The sequence below is a fragment of the Geospiza fortis genome, unplaced genomic scaffold, assembly GCF_000277835.1.
Source record: "Geospiza fortis unplaced genomic scaffold, GeoFor_1.0 scaffold185, whole genome shotgun sequence".
Lineage (NCBI taxonomy): Eukaryota > Metazoa > Chordata > Aves > Passeriformes > Thraupidae > Geospiza > Geospiza fortis.
The window spans coordinates 1,392,230-1,415,902 of record NW_005054469.1 but is presented as its reverse complement, the minus strand read 5'-3'; the positions used below and the strand labels follow the sequence as shown (position 1 = coordinate 1,415,902).

Sequence of the window (23,673 nt, the reverse complement as noted above, 5' to 3'; positions counted from 1 at the left end):
AATACTCTGCAAGTCCATTCACTGCTCCCACCAACTGTATGTTGAATTCATCTCCAAGAAAAGCACGTAGCTTGCAGTAAACTATCAATCCCATCCTTCCTGGCAATAGTCAGGCACTATTTTGTCTAAATCCTGTACAAATCCCCATGCTTTTCCATGCCATTCATTTTTTCTTTTGACTGTATACGGCAGTGCTGCTCAAACACGATTCTGCAAAAGCTAAGGAAGAGGGGAGATGGTAAGAACTGAATGTTAAGTGGTTTTAATGCTCTTTTAAAATTCACTTCCCCAGCTACTCTCTGTATGGCTTATTTACTGAGTGGTTTCTAATGTGCAGAACACCTGGGTCCTGTACACAGCACACATAAATCACCGTGTTTTAGGGAGCTGTAAGAAGATCAAAGAGGGAAAATGCTGGTCATTAGGAAAGAAACAGGTTCAGTACAGTTTATTTTTTTAAGCATGATACTGTGATAAATGACTGGAATATTTCCAGAGTGAAAGAAATCAAGCAGACATCTAAAATTACAGGTAATGGTGTGCATGGAGGCTTCCACATGATTAGGGTATTCTTTTGCCTCATAAACCGAGAATAATATGTTAAAATGAAGTACTATAAAATGATGATTTATCAGAAATTAGGCAGAGATTCTTGAGCTTTGACTTCAAAATGGTATTTTTATGTCCACCAAGATTTCATTTTAATCTATCTTTATAACAGATTAGATTTATTGAAGCCCAGGTTTAAAAATGCTTGGCAAACTAGACCTTTTTAGGTGCAACAACTCATAGAGATATTTTATCAAGTTTTCAGGTAAAAGACCAAACAGTTCATCTCTGCAGGTGGGACCACCAAATACTTCTCCTACCTGTTTGTGCTTCAAGCTGACAGAAGGGCATCTCACCTTCTGTCCACCTGAGAAATTCCAGGTGCAGCTGGTATAAAAACTGTGGGCATCCTTCTCCTGACATAAGGAGCAGGACCTGTTGTACAGGGCTCTGGGAAATGAAAAAGCTGAGAAAAACCTGATTGCCTTGGTTAGAGCCTGTCCAGGGGAAAGGAGTGGAGGGAGGAGATGAAAGAGCAGGAGCTCATGCTGGACTGGTGGGAGCACAGCTGAATGGCTCTAGGTCAGCTAATATTCAAAAATAAGGAGGATTTAAATAAACCAGGTAAGTGGATTAATGTTCACTGTTGCAGATGCCAGTACTAGTGCAGAAATACCTCTTGAGTAGTTCAGGGGCTGGACCCCATCTGGATGCACAACTCAGGTGAGATTAAATGTGAAGTGAATAACCCACATTACAAACAGCCCCCAGTGAACCTTGTGGAAGCTGTAAAGAGAAGAAGTGGCTGGTTGGATGGTGGTGCTGACATCCCTGGTTAAAAACCCCAAACTCCACAAATTAGCTTGTGTTAGCCAGTTTGCTTTCACAGGAATCCTTCTAAGCAAGTGACAGAAAAATGTTATCACTTGAGTAGGCATGCAAAGCCACAGGTATGGCTGAGGGTGTTGAAACTCTTCCATTGAAAAAGGTTCTTTCTCAGTTACCTATAATTGAAATTTTCCAGGCTGAAACTTTAGGCCTAATCATAGCCCAAGGGTGAAGTAAAAACATTTCATTGGTAGCTGCTGAGTGATCAAAATCAGGTCAGTCATTTAGATGTCTTAATATATACATAAGAACTGATTTTAAATACCTCTTTCTGAACATATTGGCCTTTCAGTCAATCTTTTTCATGTGCTTTCCAATGACTAATTTATGTCAATTTGCACAGCTCCCCTGCATTTGAAATGTTCTTTCAGTTTATCCCTTCTCAATCACTTCTGTATGTAGGACATCATGATTTTTCCATACTGAGAGCTACAGCTGGTGAAAGAGGAATTTAAACCCATTACATTTTACAGTCAGGATACTTACCAGCTTCTGGGTTGCCCAAAGAGAATTTTTAGGGCTAACCCATAGCCAAGTCATATATCTAATTCTGTTTCTGAAAACACAAGCCCTCCAGCCAACTGAATCTGACTCCAGGGAATGCAGAAACACAGTGACTTGCTTTCAATGGCACTCCCACAGAAGCCCAGACTTTGGTGAACACCTGGAAATAATTAATCAATCACTTCTTTATTTTAAAAATTAATTAGTATATGATTTAATTTACTTGCCCTTCAAATGAAAATTCAGTTCTTATGAAGTGCTAATGAATTATAATCAATGTATTGTGCACAGAAACTTTACACAGTAGGGATTTATGCTTCACCTGTACTAAATCCAGTTCCTTTTTACATTTTTTCTGCCAGAAAGTCTAATCATTAAATTGGGTTAAATAGCAATTGGAAGAAGGGGCAACTGAGATGAAGATGCAGAACATTCTCTGCAGACACACAGACATGCATGTACACATCTCTCTTTAACAAAACATAAGCACAGGTTCAATCCTTCAGTCCAATCTCTACATACTACATGGTCAGTTTAAAATGAGTTTGTAACCCCAGCACAATCTTGTACAGACAGACATACCAGACTGAGTGCAGCCTGCCTGATACACCCTTCATCTGCTGCATAAGCATTAATGACTTTAATCACTTTGTTCTGCCCTTACCCTTCATAGAAAGAAGCATCTCTCACTTGAAATATGCTGGTTTAAAGGATCTACTTCCATATGCACAGTGATGAAGCACCTGCAAAGGTGCTGCCCAGAGATGTCATCTCTCCCCCAAGAGATCAGGGTTAAGCATGCAAGTCTTTAAGGGTAAAATTGCAACAGTTCTTTGCAGACAGTGGAAAGAGAAACTTGGCACAGAGTGGAATAACAGGATATCTTTACAGTGTTGCACTGAAAATCCTGATATTCTTGAAATATGACTGTTCTCCCCTTCCTGCAGCTTCCTCCCCCCCCCCCCTTTTTTTTTTTTTCTGGAGACAGATGAACACTCAAAAAATTCAGTTTGCTCAAAGGCCATGTGCAAACTGGGTTTGTGCAGACTGTTTTTCCTGGACAGTATCTCTCCTAAGGTAACAGAAGACATATACTTTTAGATTAATGTGAGATTTGCAGTCTCACAGGAGGTTTTCATTTTAATCTAAGTCCCTCAAGTGTAATTCCTCCACTGCCCCCAACTCTTATAATGAAAATCCCTTTCATGTTCCTATCCTCCCTCTTTTCCTTTAAAAAATGATAAAGAGGACTCGCTTACAACAAAAATACTAGATCTTCATAGTAGCAGAGATGGATGTGCTTTGTTTTGAATAGCATCACATTCTAGAGCAATAACTATATCAACGTGTTTGCTATATTTTAATCCCAGAAATATGAGGAGGGGAAAAAAAAGCAGAAAAAACTGCTAGTCAACTCTAATTGGACTCAAAATCATTGTTTTGGTGCACTCAAAGTGAGCTGACATTTGAAAGACCTAAATTTTCATAGCAGGACAGGATGGTTTAAACTACGCATTTTGGGAATATGCAGCTAGACTTCTTTGGCATAAATCTTTTACAGTAATTAAGTGGAAGGACTGGGAAAACATAATTTCTTTAAATGCTTTATGTCCTGTTCATTTAGTTGAAAATGAACTAGAGAAATGAGTATGTTCCAGAACCTGGAGGTTTTAGCCTTGTTAACTCGGTGGGCAAACAATTTGAAAGCTGGAATTTGTTTCAGGAGCATCAGGTGTTTTCAGAAATGCCAGGATTTTGTAAGAGTGCCATTTCTCAAGAAGCAGCACTTTTTTATAACAGTAGTATTTATTATAAAAAAACCTCAAAAGCTGAAATTATAGAAACATTGAAGAATCACAGAGTGGTTTGGGTTGGAAGGGATCTTGAAGGTCATTTTATTCCAACCCCCCAGCAGGGACACCTTCCACTACACCAGGCTGCTCAGAGCCCCATCCAACCTGACCTTGAACACTTCCAGGGATGGGGCACCCACAGCTTCTCTGTGCAACCTCCACCAATGCCTTGGCACCCTCACAGTAAAAATCTGCAAAGCTGAAACCTACCAATGGAAATAAGGATTAAAACCTTGGCCTGGTCCATGATGGCCTTGCTGTTCAAAATTTTTGTTTCCATTAAAAAAAAATAGCAAGCAAATAGGAAAACATGATCTTAGCTTTTCTTTTTCTTTTTTTTTTAAACTTGTACAGTTTTACAAACAAAATCTATGGAGGAGAGTTGTCTCACTCCTTTTTCCCTACCAGATGGTTCCCATCATTCTTATGAGGAGAGGTAGGACATCAAAGAGATAATGCACTTTGGATCTCTCAGGGCACTATCTCTTCTGTCAGCCTCTCAAGAGAAGATGGGAAAACATTACATATACTCTTAATATATTATATGAAAAGTGAGACTTATCACACAAAGATGATTTCTTCTCTAAGAAGAGACTTCTAATGCAGCAATGTAAAAACCTAGAGGGCTTACACACTGAGAAGCATATCAGAAGACAGTCATCTTCTTTGTTAGGAACAAACACTCAGAACAATACCAATTTGTTGGGATCATTAGCTGGCTGCAGATGGAAAAGGGAAATCCAAACCCAAAGCCTCACTGTGACCCTCACATTGTGAAACAGAGAAAATGGGGAGTCTTCCAGATACAGAATACATAAACAGGCCAAATGTCTTCAAAACAAGAGAAATTAATGACAGGCAATCACCAACCATGCTGGGATTGAATCCATCACTATTTCTGCCTTCCACTAGCCTTGCCATGACTTCAATTTGTGATGTATCAAAAGCAAAAGCCAGTGCTCCAGCAAAGGTTTGTGGTTCTTTTTTTCTTTGCAGCATCAATCAATCTGTTAAAAGAGTACTTAAATCAACCTGCCCAAGGCTTTGAACTCATAATCAGGTAAGTATGTAGGCTGTCCAGCATGTGGCTTTGAACAAAAGGGCAGGATCTCACACCCTGTCACACTTATCTAGAAAAATGAGACGAGAGTCAAGTAGCGATGCTGAATTAAACATTAAATCTTTTAAAATAAATAAGTTAATGGATGTTAATAATTATGTTATCTTAGTAAAAGGCATGAAAATTTTCTATTAGTCTTTCTTGAAGGCCATACTGATGGATTGTATTTATTATAGATAGCATAACTCCTGTTTCAGATTACCAGTAGCAAACATTTTGTAAAACACCCAGACTTCTTCCTGATGTACCCCCACAAAAATGCTAAAAAATGTAGACCAGCACAAGCAACTAACAGCATGATTATTACAGGAATATCAAAAACAATACAGCTGTGCACTGGTTCCAATCTGCTGGTAAACCAACAGCTCCACAGGAAAAATCTCAGCGTGAAACATTTAAATTAGATAATCTCTCGTTTCCTAAACACCCTGTCATTTGATCCTGTGACACTTTTAAATATTTATTACAAACTAAATTATCTGAGTGCCCAGCACAGTCTGCACAAGATAAACATTACTTTCTGCCTCTCTATTATGACTTCATCTCCTCCTGTCTCCTCCTGATGTGTTTATAGCTATTGTGTTTTTCTTTTCCCGCATCAGGAGAGCACTGAGCAGGGAGCTGATATTGCTGAGATAGATGTGCATGCTGAACTACATGCCTGTGAATCACCCCAGTGAGCCCAATCCTTTATTTTGGATATGTCATGTATGATATTTTAGTATTACCTCTGTAATAAGAGGACTTAGAAATTTGTGGCATCTCTCCTACCAGCACAACAGTTGGTACCAAGTACTTCATTACAAAGACTTTTGAAAATGAAAATCCAAGCATTTACCTATTTCTGTATTGCTTAACTGTGATTTTGGCTATTTCCAGACAAAGGAAAAAACCAGTTTCATGAAATGCCCTCTTGGGATGGGATATTTCAAAACATAATTTCCAATCTTTACCTTTATTCTCACTCAGCTCAATGTCTTCTGACGATAGGCTGGCTACAGCTGAAGGTTTTGTTTCACCTGTAAGAGCAAAGGAAATGAAAGAGAAGCTATTCATTAAATAGAAAACTGATGAACCACTTTACTGAAAAAAAAGTGTTAGGCCTCATTGAGACAAGATATTGGACCTGAATTTCATTTACTGGGCTTCCATCCATTCCCTGGTTATTACTGGTCTGATCATCTTCCCTAAGCAAGATGTAATCCAACATTCCAATCCAGCCAGGTTAAATCTGTACTTCAATTTCTCATAATACAGAGAGAGGAATAGCTATTGGTTTCATGGGTATGCTGGTATCCTATTTGCTCTGAGATTCATTTTTTTCATTTAATCCATATATTTTGAGAAAAAACAATTAAGTCATTCTTAAATTGAATCATGTCCATGAATACCACTGGAATCCAAATGACTAGATGCAAATGCTTTCCTGAAAATAGAAGCTTTCATGAATCAGGCCTGAAATTAGAAAGTTCCTAAAAACATGCAGCTTGGAGTTTTTTAATAGTGGAGCACACAGGTAAAACTATTGTAGTTAATAGATACAACTGGTACCTGAACTTAAATCAGTAGTGGAAGTGAAAACATTTTACTTTCTTGCTAATTTTTATAGTTCTAAAAATCTATATAAGCTTTCATTTTAATTTCTAGACTTTAATTTCTTTCAAAAGACTTGTTGTTGATGATTCTGGGAAAATGTTTTCCTTATATAGCCATCTAGTACTTTTAACTAGATTGAAAGAAGAGCTCAGAACCACCTGCCATGTTGTTTTTCCATGTGTTAAGCTCATGATCACAGACTGGAGGCCAGACTTTTTAAAAACCCCAAATAGTTTAAAATTTTCAGTCTTTTTAGATTATTACTGTTTTCTCCACTACAGCAGTTTTCTTTATAATATATACTTTTCTTGATAATATCATGATATTTTTGACTAGAATGAGAATATAAAATCTTTGTGTAATGGACAAAGTAAAAATAGAGGATCACATTTTTGTCCTATATTTTCTTTCACAATATTGAAGTATATGACTTATCACATTCAGAAGAGGTTTATGCCTTTGGTTTAGATAATACAAATAAGAACTTCAACATTTGGTGGGATTGCTCCTAACAGTGGTCACTCATGGTGTTTAGAAATCTTCTAAGCATACAACTGTGTACCTTGGGAAAATCAGGTCATTTTCTACTGCCAAGAAGGGGTGAAAAAGCAGCAATGTCAAAGTTCCTGGTGATGCTTTGTCTCTGCAGTGCACAGAGCAGAAAACAGCAGAGACTCACTAAGTGGATATAACAACCTGGGCTAATTGTGGCCCTCTCTGTTCCTGCCACTCTGTAAGCCAGGAGGGAAAACTGTTAAGCCAAATCTTTTTTTCCTGCAGCACCATCTGCCCATGGTCAAGGAGGTGACTACTGAGCTATGAGTGAGCATGACATTATCTTCAGGAATGTACCTAAATCCCATCCCTAAAGTGTGACATTTTCTGGATCTGAGACCTCAAATGGCTGGATCTTTTATTTGACACTCTTCATGAGAATAACGAAACATGAGTACCAATACAAGATAGCAAAAGAATGTATATCAGGGCTCTGATAAACCAGCTCTGACAGCTCATGTTGCAACAAGTCATAACAAGCAGTTTTGGGAAAAGCACAACGCATTTAAAACACCTACATACAGCAAAGTAGTAGTTTCAAGAGGCAAAAATTCCTTAATTCTGTTGGGGGGAAAAAAGGAGTATTTTATTCAATCAAACTGAAATACTCACCCCATCAGAGTGACTATCACTGACAAGCACCGTGGGCTGTACTGGGCATCTGCAGATGCTATAATCAGGTTTAACAGGAACCTCAGCAACTGGAGCCAGGAGCTCCAGGCAGTGTTAACTCTTAGGTGAGCTAGCAGTCAAGCAGTACTTGGTAAAGTTAAAAGCTCAAAATTGCTTGAAAAAAGACAGACCACGGTCTAGTCAGAGATTCAAAAGAGAATCTCAATTCACACAGAATAACTCATTCTTCTCCCTGGTCCCCTGGGCCTGTTTAAAATACAACTAGCATGAAAGTGGAAAAATCAGGGAAGGATACGTGGTTGCCCTCCAGCACTTACAAAACACCACCATAACCTTATCTTGGGGAGGATAAAGTTTGCTGAGGTCCATGGGAATCTATTTTATTCTGTAATACTGTTTGCTTCTGGCTTCACCTTGCACTGCCTGCCCTGCATTAGGAGGCAGGAGAGGTGACAAAAAGGACATGAAACACAGAGGGACTCCAAGCACGGACAACATCAGATGTTAGCACTCAGCTGCAGAACAGGAAGGCAGGGAGAAAAGCTGCCCTTTTACCTACACAGTGGCCAATGCACTGCATGAGAAGAATTCCCTCATTCAATGGACTTCTCATTACCACAGTACAGGAAGCAAATCAGGTAAGTGAGGAATCCAGGCCTTCTCAATTCATCTGCTGTATTGGCTGACTGGCTGCCTTCAGCTCAAGGAATTCCAAAGAAAACCCTTTTTACTCCCTCTGGTTTAAACATGTTTAAGGAACATTCTGCATTACAATGGGAAAAAAATCCTAACCACATGTAAAAACAGTGTGCTACATGTAATACTACAGTCAAAGAAATACTTAAGAAATAAGGGAATAGACAGACATTTTGATTGCCACTTCAGGTCTTTTGGTAACTAATTCATTCTAGCTGTCTCTTGCAAGGAACAGAGTTGTGCAAACCATAAACAATCAGACAACAGAACAGAAAAAAAAAAACCAAACAGAAAAAAAAATCTCTTGTGAGCATGGAGGGACATATATTCCAACATACTGAACTCACTATAATTTATAAGTGTGTCACCTGCAAAACCCACCACTTGTGCACTCTGACATTCACCCACAGCATATTTTTCTCTATGGATTTAAATCTTCATAACCATTATGACTTGTGCAGACAATTTTTTAAGACTTGAAAATACCCTTTAAAAATATTCAGGAGTTGTGTTTTCACCAGAAGGAGCCTGCTGCTTGCTTCCTCCTTCCCCAAATTTCTTTCCCTCATTCCTGTTCTGTGCAGAAGGGAAAAAAAAATATTCCTTGTGAGAGGATTAGCAAGATTAGTCAACTTAAAGGGAGAATGTAGAGCTGGTAAACTGGAGAGGGGTCTGCATTCCTACACTGCAACACATTCATTCATAAGGAATGAAGATTCAGTCTCTAATGGGAGAATTGCTCAAGACCTGAGCTAATCTGGTGAAAATGTACAAACATTCCCCTTCAAAAGCATTGACTAAGATTATTGTTCACCAAAGTGGATAAAACCTAAGACAGGCCTTTAAGGAGCTGGGCACAAACCTGCTTCTTGGCTCTGGGTCTTATTTTCATCGCTGTTTTGCTTATCCACTGTGCCATTGCCACCTATTGAGAAAAACACATAAAAATTATTTATTATATATCTTTTTATTGGTACCTGGAGCACTGCAATATTAATTGTAACCAATTTAGCACAAACTGCTAATTTACAGCAAAGCACTGTGATAAAAAAGGAGAGATGTAAAGGTAAGCTGAAAAAAACCTGCCAACAGGACCAGTTCCATTTAAACCAGTCATGATTTTTATCTCAAGATGAGGATTATAGATTTTTATCTCAACAGGCTCACTGGAAATAACAATACCAAATAGAGGGACCTTTCCCTAAACACAGTCCACAATAAATGAAATTGTTGCTTGAAGTTCTATGTATTTTATAAAGAGGTTTTTTCCTAGGGTTATTTTCCTCCTGTAACATTTCAACAGGATTCTTGGGCTGTGTTTCTGACCTGCAGAACTTACTCCCATGCCTATGGAAGGTAAGAATCAACTGCATCGAATTTTAAAGCAAAAGCCACAAAGCCACTTAACAAAAAGTATAAAAATGCATCACAAATGGCCGTAATGAAGACAGTGCATCAAACCAAAGTAAGATTGCTAAGTTTTCCCCTTTTTACAGTCACATTCATTCTCAATTTTCCTCACTACTTCACATTCATTACCCACTTTCTACCCTCCAGCTCCCTTTTGGAAGGCAGGCATCAAACAGCAAATAACCACTGAGAATGGCTAATACCCTGAAAAATATCTATGGGTCTCCTAAACCTTGCTTGCCCTGATTAGAAATTTATCAGGATTTCTTTGCTTTCAGGGGTGGAAGAGGCTCTTTTAGCTTCATAATAACATGATAGGCTGCAGAGCTGCATGCAGGATTGGATGCCACGGCCACACTCCCTGCTTTGCAGCAGCACAACAACAGCTGAGCACCAGCCTTAATGAGGCATTTGAAAAGTTGACTGCTGAGCATATACGTTGTGAGAAGGGAAATTCATTCCCAGGCCTGGAAATGTCCTGAAAATGATACACAATTTTTTTTTTCTGTGATCTTTGCTGGCTGCTGGGTTTTCTGATTACAGCTTCTCTAAAACAACACAGCTGAAGTTCCTTGTGTCAGCCACCTTGCTTTTACTTAACACGTGGAACCTGGTGATGGGAATAGCAGTGGTCCAAAAGTGATTAGGTGGATGGAAGGAAAACAGAGAGAGCACATTATTTTCCACAGGCAGATGTACATCTGGTGGCACACTGCACCCAGCTGATACTTAAAGGCTGAGGTATGATGCTTTCCCTCTTTCCAGCAGGCAATTCTTCCTGGCATCCAGCAGATGGGACTAGTGGAGAATTATTTCCAAGGCTGGCCCTGCACAGAGCTGCTCTCAGGAGGAGAGGAGATGGAGCAGGAGCTTGACAGCCCTCACCTGAGAGAAGAGAGGTGGGCAGGGTGCAGCTGATGGCCATCAGTGGGGACTTGGGCTCCCTGCCCTCCTGGTAACTCCTTGTATGAATTCTAACGTTAATGGATGCCTTGCCATAGCGATTTCTTAGCACACTAGTGAGCTCTAACCTGTAAATATTGCATTATGTGGATGACCAAAATGGACTGACAGAAGCTGCAGGGTTTTTCTTTCCCTGACTTGAAATCAAAAGGTGCTGTTTTCAAAGTCACCATTCTGCCTGTCCACACACAATAGGAGGACCACATGGAAAAGAAACCCCAGAAAGTTGGCTAAACTTTTATCTCCCCCACCCCTTTTCTCTTAAAACACAGGCTTGGTGCCATCAAGCTGTGCAGCCAGCAATACATAAATAAAGACAATCCTGTAACACAGCAGTGCAGCAGCACTGGAAAAATCTTTACCAATAGGTCAGACCAAAAGAGATTATTGCATCACTGTAAAATGAGCAGTGCCAAAGCTTCAAGGATTCAATTGTGGTCAAGTGTGACATTTTTCACTCTATGCAGAAAGAACTTCACAACCAGAAAATGCAGGTCAGGCATAAATGTCACTACTGATATATAAATGAAATTAATTCTAGCCATTGCCTTACTCCATTCACAATTAAAACTCCATTTCCAGATGCTACTTGTTTCTACATCCATTATTATGACTAGAAGCACAACTTATTTATGACTAAAACCAGGTATTTCAAGGGTTCATTCATATTTATTGACAAGGAACTATATCTCTTGCTTAAGTCACTCAGAGAAAACTTAAACTACAAGAGAAAGTTTAAATGATCATCTGGTTTGGTAGATTATCAAGTAAACCACATTTCTCAGTTCTAAATGTATTATTTTACTGGCCATTCACTGTTTAGAACTGGTCTCATAGAACCTAAATTACAATTTTCTCAACATGTTTTCACTTCATTTTGTTCCTTTAGAAAGAAAAATGTGAAAGACTTTAAGCAGAAATTTCACCTCTTGCACTCTGACCCAATCCAATAGACTGACTGGATCATGACATGAAAATTCACCTTGATCAGTGCACTGACAGTAAGGGTTGTGCCTGGCAAGTGACTTTGGCAGAAATAGAGAAAAGGAAATGCTAAAAATTAAGAGTGGACAAGTGATGCTCAAATAAATGACTTGCAGAAGGAATGGTTAAGCTCTGCTTGGCCTGGAGTATCTATTTATCTTGTGAGAAAGGGTGGAAGCAGAGCATGAATACACTGACAAGAAAGCAAACTACAGAGTGGAGAAGTAACTAATCCTAAAGTCTTTGACAAACAGGTTTTTCCACTTTTAAAAAACCCTTCTAATGAGTCTCTCACTGAGTGTCTTTGATTGATTAAGAGTCTTTCTGCAGTTACTGCTCTTCACTGGAACTGGGTGCAGAGCAAATGGAAAGGCTTCAAGGAGCACGTCCTCAAGGCAAAGAGCTGGAAATATATTTTACAATTTACAATTTTTCCATCATATTTTTATTCACCCCTGGCTCTCCTTTTCTCCAGGCAGAAAACCCAGAGCCAGTACATTTTCCTTGAGTCTTCCCCACGACATTATTTATAATAAAAATGTCTTTTCCACTGGACGGCTTCTACAGTATCTGCCATCCTTCTTTTCCCACTCCTGCAGCAATCAGTGATTGTATTTCCTTTAGGTGAAAGCTGTCCTCACAATATTTGCTTTTCTATTACACTGGTAATTGAACAGCAATCTGTCATTCACTCCAAAGGAGATACAAAAAGTGGCAAATGACACGTCGTGTCATTTTAGGCCAGAAAATGTAAATGATTTTGAGCCACATCACAAGACAAATGGGAACATCTGTTTCTTTTCCCCCTGGCATGACAGTCAGTTCTAAAAAATAGAAGTTTGAGGATTACAGTAGTACTGTACAAACAAAATAAGCACATCAGACACTAAAATACCTTCTTCTGCCCATATATTCAGCTTTCTCTTGCCAAGTTGACTACTGCCTGATAGGTTTTTGCTGTCTTCTCTTGGCATTTTCTTTGAGGTCATCAAAAAATCCATTCCCCTTCCCCAAATGTTCTATTTGGTAGAAAAGAGGCTAAACAAGGATCAATCAGCATGCTCAGCAAGCTGGCAGAGCAAGTGGCACTTTAACTCCAGCAGAAAAGAGGATTCTCCAGGAGTGCCTGCCCACTTGCTGCTATGGAGAGGTATTTAGCATGCCTAGTGAGGTGCCAGCTGCAGTGGCAGCCCCCACATGAAGCAGATAATATGATAAATAATAAGCCAGCCATCAGACAGGAGAGGGCTGGGACAAGATCCTGATGAAAGAAAGGTCAGGGAACAAACCCTTGGAGAAGGTATTAGCATTCTTCACGTTTTCTCTGTAAGAGCCTGGAAGCATGTGGCTTCTTACATCTTCCACTGTTCTTGTGACAAACATGGCAAGTCAAAAATATTAATAGCCTGCTGGCCTCTTGGCTCTCCCCATTTCAGAGCTGAGCAAGTGCTGTGTCTGCTCACACACCTACTCCTCTCCAGCAGCACCTTCCTTCACAAGCAGCTGGTGACACACATAGAGATGAGGCTAAAGTCAGTGCCCCAAAAACTGCTGCAAAAAGAGATTTTCCACAAGAAAACAGAATTGTAGATACTGTATTTTTTTTGTTTCAAGGAAGAAATTCTGCATAACCAGTACAAACCAGTCCATTTCTACCCCTCCAACACAGAATCACAGAATATCCTGATCTGGAAAGGATCCACAAGGATCATCTAGTCCAACTCATGAACACAGAGGCTATTAATAATAGAATTGGTTTTGCTACAGAGAAAGCTTTATTTATATCATCCATAGGGTGTCAGTGTTCAAAATAAGGTTTCTCCAAACCTCCTCTTCCTTCCTGGGGTAGAAATAAAAGTGACAAAGGAAAATACCTGAGGCTTTCATCTTAATTTGTGCAAGTGCCACATCCTGGGACACCAGGTTGGATCCTGTTACATCTCTGAATGGCTCTGCCATGCAAGTTCAGGAGCATCCTCTGCTTTTCTGCATGGCCAGTGACTTTGGCATCCCTCCACTGGTCTGATCTGTGCTTCTTTCTTGTAAAACAAATACAAGTACAACCAAGATCTATCAGACAAAGGGGTGCCAGTTTTGAACTGTCCTTTTGACAGCACAGAAATACTGCCATGGTAATCATACTGATGACATTAAGGTCCTTATTATATAGCACAGAAACTAATTAATGAGAAAATGAAAAATATAGGCCTTGATCTGCATTCTACACACAAGTAGATATGCTTGCTTCACTGAAACCCATGAAATGTGAGAAGAAAGCACATGTACATCCACATAGGCACTTGAGATCATACAGCCTGCAACCATTTTCAAACTATTCCAGTGGTAAAGTAATATCAGACATAAACCAAGAAGCACATACGCACAAAGGCCATTATTGCAGAACTACAAACACATTAAAGTGAATCATTAATGTGGTGGCCTGAGGTTGCTGAACATTTTCAGTTTTCATTTTAATTTCTTTTAATTAAATTATGATTTAGGTCAGTTTTAATCATTACTTGTATATAACCCCTTTGGGGTAAATTTTAAGAAGGTTTAGTAACGAGTTATCCGCAGTAATTGTTTAATGGAGTTATGAGACTCTTCCCCCTGTGCTGCTTCAACAAATTACCATGCTGCAGATGCAGCCCTGAACAGGCTGCTGTGAGCGCACCCAGTCCAGTGAAGCTGTCAGTCCAATAAATGAGGGTGTTTCATTTCCATGCAGCATTTTGTCCAGGAGTGTGGGAAGAGAATGAGAAAACTGTAGCTTGAGTGGCTTATCTCAGAGGCTAAAACCAAAACTATTGTATTTAATGTATTTAACATCCTGAGAAATACAAGTGGTGAAGTCACTGGGTCTAACTCTCCATGGATTCAGATTGTGCAATAGAGGTGCTGGGCAAGGGACATGGAGCATTTCATTGCCAAGGATGCTGAGCATTGCTATTCCTATGATGCTCCAAAACAAATGGGGGGAGACATCTCCTGGAAGCTTGAGCTGACCAACACAACCAGAATATGGTGGATATCACACCCTGGATGTCACAGGCAGTTTGTGCAGAGGACAAGGATAATATTGGCATTTTGATGCAAAAAAAACCCACACACTGAGCTCACTTGGCTTTTCACTGGGTCTAACTCTCCATCGACTCAGATTGTGTATTGCAGTATTACAAGGTGCTGCACAGTATTACCACTGTGCTTGTAGTGTATAAAAGGGGACAGAAATTGCTCCTGTGAGTTGATGCAGAATTCAGAGCACTATAAAGAAGCCCTGACCCCTGGCCCTACAATTAGTCCTATCCCAGAGAAACAAAATGACCCCATGAAGGCAAGTGCAAAATAAACCCTCAAATTTTATCATGACTATATAAATTTACCCTTTGTTCATACTTTTACAGTGTGTCTGACATCTGAGTAACGACATACTACAAGGGACAGCCACATGGCTTCTTTTCCAACCCACAGTCAAAATAAAGCTTGAGACCTATTTTGATTTTTCACAAATAGAAGAAACAAGCAGAGAAGCCAAAGAGAAGACTACACTCAAAAAAACCCTCACAAATTGCAAACAAAACCATGGACTACTTAGCTTCAGAATTTTGGATTGAAGGGACCAGCCCCACCTCCTGCACTGGACCTGAACAATCATGATGGTTTAATGCAATTTACATCATGCTTAAAAATGAGCAATTAATTCCTTGACAGATGAGCCCCCTGCAGGTGCCTAGGGCTGTGTCACTGGGTAGAATTCTGCTCTGACAACACTGAATTACTCACTGCAGTAACTTAGTCTTTTGCACCTTAGCTCACCTCAGAAGGAGGACAATCTACTCCAAAGCATTCAGGGCAAAAACAGGAATTGCAAGTGTCTTTCTGGTGCTGTTACACAGACGTGCATTCAGTTGCTGAAAGAAACCCAAATGGGTAAATGGCCAACACTACAGGACTTCACATCACCTGTGGAGGCCAAAATGAGCTGTGTTTTCTGAGTTTTGCACAGCCACTGCACGGCAATTTAGTGGAACAGCAGAAGCCACTTCACCGATGAAAAGAATCTTCTAAGAAATGTTTGCTCAGAGAGAAAATACAACTGAAAATACAGATAACATCCTCTTTTACCCCTGGCTAAGTGCAAGGTGATCACCTAATATTCCGAAAGCTGTAATCAGTCAGGACAGATGGTGGACTTCAAAACAGAAGTGAAAAGAGAAGCTATCACCCACAGAGGATGGAGGTTAATAGCCACTTTTTAAATACAACCCATCTGCATTAAGGTGAGACGTCTCACAGATATGTTTGATACACATCCTTCCCAGGGAATTTCTTCTGTAGTACTTAATCTTCATTTAACATTTTTTTAAAGGATTAGGTTTGCTGGCAAAAAAGAGACAGTCAATTCTAAGCTATCTTAATAAAAAGCAACACTTTTAAGGCTGAATAAATGACTGTGTTTTTTGAAGTATAATTAAGTGTCTCAGTGTTCATTTTTAGTAAATTATGATTGGAGCAGAAATTTACTGAAGAAAATGACTGCCCCATGGGATGCAAAGTATGACTGCAACCACAATTTATCAAGGGATAAAAGAACTCCTTGCTATAAACTGCAGAACAAAAAATCAAATCCAGATAATATTAATTAACACCTTAAAGAGACAGACAATCAGGCCTGCACAGTGTTAGAAGACCCTTAGAAGAGATGCTTAGAACATCTCTGTGTAATGGCAAGAAGGAGCTGGTGCATCCCACCAGCTGCAGGGAGGATTGAGCCCATCTTGGAGGGAAGCAGCACAAGCCAGGTGCCATGGACTGTGGTGGGGACATACACCAGGTTCCTATCCATGAAGCTAGAGAGTGAGCAGCACAGTGGCAAAATAAGGACAAGCTGAAAGGGGAAGCCTTGTGTTAATCTCACAGTTAGAAGATTAAGCCATAAACAGAGATTTGTTTTCTGGTCCCAGGACTTTTTGCCATTACACAAAAACTTTTCTGGGAGAAGGGATGAGGATCCAGGGTATCTCCTTCTTGGTGTGAATCCTACTGAATGGCCATGACCGCTGGACCAATGAGTTGTTGAGATTAAGATGCAGTTTTATTTTGCCTCATTTCTGCTGTGTACTTCAATCACCAGACTGACATCTCTCATGGACAGAGCATCTGCCAGCTGGTGAGCCTGGATTTCTGACACAACATTCAGAAATGTGATGTTACCTCTGAAAGCCAAGAGGCCAAATTGTGGTGACCCCATCAGGCAAAGGAACCAACACTATCAACTCTGTTAAAGGTGATTTGTGTTCATTTTGAACTTTGTGGTTTGGCTTATTTATCAACCTGCTCTCCTTCCCACCAAGTGAATGGAAAGCAGACAAAGTTTGTCCTGGACAAATAACTGCAACAGACCTGCTCCTTCCACAGGTGATCCTGGGAGACCAACAGCCTATCAATCTATCAGGAGGAGTCTGGTCATTCATCTGGGGAGCAGCTTGTGAGAGGAGCTGGAGCAAGACAACTTCCAGAGCTCCAGTTCTGTCTTCACATCCCTTGAAGGAAGGCAAGAAAATGGCTTTTGCTGCATGGATTGATTATTTTTCTGCCGGAGGAAGAGAAAAAGCAGGCATTTGTGCTGCTGTTCCTAGATGTGTTACTCATCTTTGATACATTGGTCTCACACAGACCATGGAGGGAATGGATGGGGAAGCTCTTTGGCAGGCTCTGCTTTATATCTCAGAAATCCTGCAAAGAAGGAAAAGACAAACAGTTTGGCTTCTCCCTATTGCACACACTGTGCTGTTCATTGCATATGGGAGGACACATGGGGAGGAAGGTAAGAGACACAAGGAACATTTAGGATTTTTGTTTTGTTAGGCTTTTGTATAAATGGTTTGCCTTGGTGACACTAAGTAGGATGAGAACGGGTGACTGTGGTATTTGTGCCAGCTCATGGCTGCTATGTTGTGACAAGCGCTGCCATTTTGTCTGTGTAACCACTTTAAGATTGTGTTATGAAGCTGCTGAAGTAAGACATGCATATGTTTTGTTTAGTACCAAACATATTTTGTTCACCTGACACTTTACAATCGCTCAATCCATGAATGCACCTGACTTAGGGAAAGGCAAAATTATCCCTGGCTGCTTTTACTCTCCCAGGATGCAGGAAACCAGCAGGAAAAAAAAAAAGAACAGAAAAGAAGAAAATTATTTGGCATGTTTGCACATGTCAAACCTGAAATACTGCAGGGAACCTGTGAGTAAAAGAGGTTTCCTAGCCTATCCATTTTCACAGACAATACTTTTGCAGTGAAAATCTATGCAATACAACCACTGACATAAGAATCTGCTGTGCAGATCACACTTACTTTTCTCTACCAACAGTGCAGAGTCAGAGAACAATATATTTAATAGCATAATAACAGATATCATTAATACTTTAGTGGTTTGGTATAAGATTGCTTTCCTTAGCATGTCAAGTGTTTATTTTAGCTTACTGCAAAACAAGCTCCTTACACACAGCCACTTACTCACCTTTCCTTGATTGCAAAGAGGGTGATAACAAAGGAACTGACTTTCCCCAATATTCTGTGGAGGTTTTAACATGCCCTGAAATGATATTGCTCCATTGCCTCTAGCCAATGAACCAGCCTGGTGAGCTGGAGAAAAATATCACAGCAGAAATATTGCTGAAGTCAGTGGAATAGCTTCCAGAGAATGCCACAAGGGCAGACACAAGGCTGCTATCATCACAAGCTGTACTCCCATCTTCAATCTAAAATGACACTCACACCCAAGCAGGGGAAAATACATTGGGTTGTTCCCATGTCTCAGTGTATATTTGTTAAGTGTTTTATAGCTGGTCATGTTACCAAAGGAAAAATAAAAACCTATGTTAAATTTGGACTTGCTTTTAATGATAAAAATAGGGATTGGGCTTTTGGGATTTTAATTTGTTTTGTGGGGATTTGTTTTTTATATTTGTTTACTTTTTTGTGTGTGATTTCCTTTCCTTTCCTTTCCTGTGTTTTTTTTTTAACTTGGGGTACTTAAAGTGAATTATCTCAGAGTTTAAACACACCAAACCACAAAGCACTTCAGTTTTACCCTAAGGGAAATTCAACCAAGCCGACCTCAGGCAGCGTTTGCCTTTGTTGTGTTTTATTCAAGACTGTTTATATGCATTAGCTACTCAGTTTTTCTTTTAAAAAGAAGAAAAAGCTAGCTTCTTGGAAGTGAAGACAAACCTCTACCTAAATAAAACTATTCAGACATGTAGTTGTGTTTCATGTCACATCTTGAGAACTTTCATAATCTTCAAGGCTCTCCATTAAAAGTTCTTTTAATTCGTCAAAACCACCAGCTAATAATTAGACCAGGAGAAAGTAAATCCTCTTCTCAGACAAATGTGTGCAAATCCCATTTACTGCAATGGAAATGGCTCACAGGTGTGTTACATTACACTCCAGCCACTTGGCAACTTGACAGGAATTCAGTGTCTGGATCTCAATTTCTTGTCTCCTCTTCCAGAGGCACAGGTAATGCCAAAGAAATCTGATCCAGGTTTCTCCACAGGCCCCTCAGCAAACACTTTAATCACCTATTCTTTTCTCCATCACAACAACTCTCAGAGCTAAATCTGAACTTCCAATCCTAAACATTACAGGTTTGCTTCCTGCCCAGCACAGGGGGGCTCCGCCACCAACTATAATAAATCCAGCAGCAGTGATTCTGTTTTACAGACTTCAATTCTACATCAGCAAAATCTACTGTATGGCAGCAATTTCAAGGAATTCGGGCATTTTACAGCTCAGGAGTAATGCAATAATTCTATTGCCATACTGTTTACTTTGCCCTTCCTACACATTTATTTGTGCTTCACAAAGTGAACAGTAGGTCACTGGGAAAAATGGACACGCACAGAGAAATAGGAAACTGTATCTAGGGAGCCACAGAAAACGTAAAACAACCTAAGTTAGTTTTTAAATGGAAGGAAAACCTTACAGTTTGACAATACTTTCTCTCTTCCTTTCATTTTTTTTTTCAAGATACTGATACAATGAAAAGTTTTAGCCACACTCCATGCAAGAATATATCATAAAACAAGTGTTGTTCTGCCTGTTTAGGAACACTGAAGGCGTCACCACGATCCCAACCGTGGGTCAGCCTGAATAGAAATGGACATGTGGTTTGTCACCGCTGAATTCTCTAATTGAAACATAAAATTGGTATTTTAATTTAAACTGGGTTCAGTGCAGCATGAAAGGAAAGACACTCAGGTGTGATGGAATTTCTTGGGTCCCTCCAATAGCTGTGCCTTCCAGGTGATGACAGCTATTGCTTTAATGACTTGCCCGTAACAAGCAGTCACAATGTTAGTGACAGCATGTTACTAGCAGTTCCTTAAAATGATAGATGTTAACACTTTTCTGCTGTTTGTGACTCACACCATGCCCTAGACACAGTACTTTAGGAGCTGAATGCACAGCACTAAGTCAAAATGCTGAAGATTGTGGAGCCACTGAGATGCAAAATTAGATAGGTCATTTGAGGAATATTAGGTCAAAAAGAATCCGCGATAAGGAAGTGTCATGGATTAAAGATTAAGGTTCATCCTTTTATCTATTTCACAGAAGAGGAATTTCTACAGGATTGGGGTGTTTTGCTCTTCCACATATTTGAAAGCAGTGAAAATAAGCCTTTGATGTTAGCATCTTATAAACAGCTCTTCCAATGAGATAGAGATTAGGAAAATACACTCTGATCCAGTTTTAGAGCAACACAGACACATTTATGTCCATATACAGGGACAAGCTTCCCTGAGCAGACTCAAGTGGAGGAAAATATCCTCAGAGGAATAACACTATAAGCATAATGTTAATAACCTAACTGCAGAGGGATGTACTACACTGTGTAAGGTCTAGAAACATAAACACTGTAAAAAGGAAAACAGCAACAATTTCCTGTAGAAAAGGAAAGCGAGGATTATATCGTTCTGTGTTTCACACCAGGTACCTGACCAACTTAACCAACCAGACCATGACCCAAGCCCCTCACAACATGGATTACACTTGGGTTTTTTAATTACATGAAGTCAGAAGTGGTTAGAGATAAAACAGCAGCAATTTATTCAGATGTATCAGCAATAATTGGTAGCCCATCACATAAAAATAGGGTTTGTAATTGTGAATCTACCTTAGGGTGAAATATACTTCAGAAGATTTATAATCCCTTTATCTAGGCCAAAAAGAACTCTCCTAGTGTATGCTAAGAGCATTCTTAATAGAAAGTTGTCCAGTTCTCTCCCAAGAATTCAAAACAAACTTTTCCTCAAAATGTGAATTGATTAACAGCCCTGAGAAGTTGTTAGAGCACCTACCTTCAGCATCATCCTGCAGGTCCTCAGGCTGCTCTTCTTTGCTCTTTGTGGGAGATGGAGGCTGGCCTTCTATAAACATAAAAAATTATAAATTACATACATTATTGGGAAATGGCTTCATTGTATCAGATATTACCATGTGTGATTCCACATTTGTGTGTTTTATCTTAGCACTCCATTCAGTACTCAATGCTTATCTTTCTGCTATTTAAATTAATTATTGCATCATCTCTTATGAAATCTATAATATGGATGTGGATTTCAAGCTGGACTGGACCTTCTCGGACTTTCACAGGACAGAAGTGAAGAAAGCTCATACTGAAATGATGTACTGCTTCACAAGCACTACAGAAACAATAATCATAACCCCCAACCAAATAATGTTGTAATTTGTAGTTGTAAACATAATATTTATTATACTGCATTATGGAACTGTGGAGAAATAATCTGAACTAAATAATCTTTTTTCTCAGCTCAATTCTCCATTCACTGTTTTAACACAGCAACAAGTGAATATAGACTGAAATTAATAATTAAATGGAAGGTAGGGAAATAAATTTCACAGATTTCACAATTTCACAAATTTCAAAAATTTCCTTAATTTCACAGATAGTGAAGTTAAGGAAATGAAAGCTTTACAAGATAGAAATGTTCAGGTTGAAAAAAATCCATTCCAGCCTTTCAGTCTGTGGGCAATATCAAGCTGGAGGAAAGGGAGTAAAAGAAGTAATTGAGGCCAATTAAATGTGAGATCTCCCTTATTTATATGGACTGGAGCACAGAGTGCTTAATATCTGTTGGTTAAACTTTAAATATTATGAACTTTTTCTACAATGTTTTCAAAATATCCTGTCAACATAAATGATGGCATGACTGTTTGTTTGCTATGATACACCTCAAGGCACAAACTGGTAGCAGAGAAATCCTCTTAATAAAAAGGGAGGCCAAGCTGGAAGTTAAGCATAAAAGGTATTCATAAATTAAGACATTTAATGCAAGCAGGTTCCCTAATTAAAACATTCTTTAAACATTGTTGCTTAACCACGAAAGCAGTGACTGACAGACAATTAAAACTCAATTCATTGAGCCTACTGAATGTATTCAACCGTGATGGGAAAATGACTTTCTGTCATTTGACTTTCTGTCAACCCTCCTGATTCCTTGTGGCTAACTGAGGGCTTGGTTGCAGGAGAAGCCTAAAGAAAACATACTTTTGTGTGTGCTGGAAATAAACCTTGACCACTCCTAACCAGGAAATTTAGGAAGACATATGACCTCAAGTTATTCACCCTTACTGCTGGTGCCATTAGAAAATAAGAATCATGGTGTTACTTCAAACTGATTAGCTAATTACCAACTGGGAAAAAACTATCTACACATGTTTTATAAATTGCTTAAGTGTTTCAAAAACTCCCAGGTCTCTCCTGCTGTCATGTATATGCCACACAATCATCTACTCTTTACATTGCTGGAGTTTTAAACAGCTCTTGACAGTCAGATGCCCAGCTCTCATGAAGGACTTGGATTCTCCCTTTATCTTCTACCCTTCCACAGTTACACACATTTAGAACCAAAATGCTGAAAATTTCAAAACAGAAGGTATGAAAGCAGTTGGGATGTGAAAAAGGAACTTGCAGACTCAAGGGGTAGTTGGACTCAATGATCCTTGTGGGTCCCTTCAATTCAGGATATTTTATAACTCTAAGAATATTGTGTTCATTCAAAAGACAAAATGGGAGTCAATCACTGGCTTTGCATGGAGCCCAGGGAACACAGAAATATTCTCTGCCAACCATACTTATGCCCAAAAAACCCAGAAGGGCCATGGATTGGGAAGGTGGCAGGACAGCTCAAAAAGTCACCAAAAATTCCAAAATTGAGATCTGTATGTGAGTAATTAAATTCTATCTCACTTGCTTAATTTTAATAAAGAACATTTGTCTTTAGGGCAAACTTGCCAATTTAAGTGGTCAAAATACCACTCCAAAAGCTTTTACCTCTGTTTTCTGGCTGCTATATCCCTGCCTCTCCGTTCTGACCCTAAGTTTAAAGTCTGACCTAAACTCCATATGTTTTCATAAAGAGAGCTGGATGTTCCTGCACAGTCACTGGACCATGATGGGATCAGGGTCACAGAGACCTTGAAGGAAGTTTGGAAGGAGAGGCAGAGGAGGACAGGGAGCTGCTCTGCACATGAAAGGAGATGCACTGCACAGAAATCCATATGGAACAGGAGATGTCCACTGAAGACCTCCAGATGAGGGAGGGGAAATATCAGAAGGTGCTGTGGTGGAAGTCTGTTACAAAAAAACTCGTCAAGATTAACTGGAAGAAGCTTCCTTGAAAAAACTGGCAGGAATCTCCTGAATGGAAGCTTTTGTCCTCATGGGAGTTCTCCAATCCTCTGTCCTCTCCTTTTCTTGTTCCTCTGGTTTCTTCCCCCTATTTATCGTTTCCATTTCATGTCATCCACAAACCCTAAACAGTGACACTTGTTTTAAACAGTAAACCACGAGGACCAGGAAAAAATCCTCTGAACCATTGTCTGACCA

The 23,673-nt window shown here is 39.5% G+C and overlaps 1 protein-coding gene across 1 annotated transcript in view; it reads right to left on the bottom strand.

The window, feature by feature from the left end:
- Positions 1 to 5,867: 5,867 nt before the first annotated feature.
- MACROD2 (mono-ADP ribosylhydrolase 2) overlaps positions 5,868 to 23,673 on the bottom strand; it is a gene marked incomplete at its 3' end in the record, with an annotated part of 798,315 nt that continues 780,509 nt past the window's right edge. The window contains exons 10-12 of the mRNA XM_031062830.1: positions 21,122 to 21,190; positions 9,257 to 9,319; positions 5,868 to 5,933 (exon numbers count right to left, since the gene is read on the bottom strand). Of these exons, the coding sequence (XP_030918690.1) occupies positions 5,868 to 5,933; positions 9,257 to 9,319; positions 21,122 to 21,190 (198 nt within the window). The remainder of the gene's footprint in view (positions 5,934 to 9,256; positions 9,320 to 21,121; positions 21,191 to 23,673) is intronic.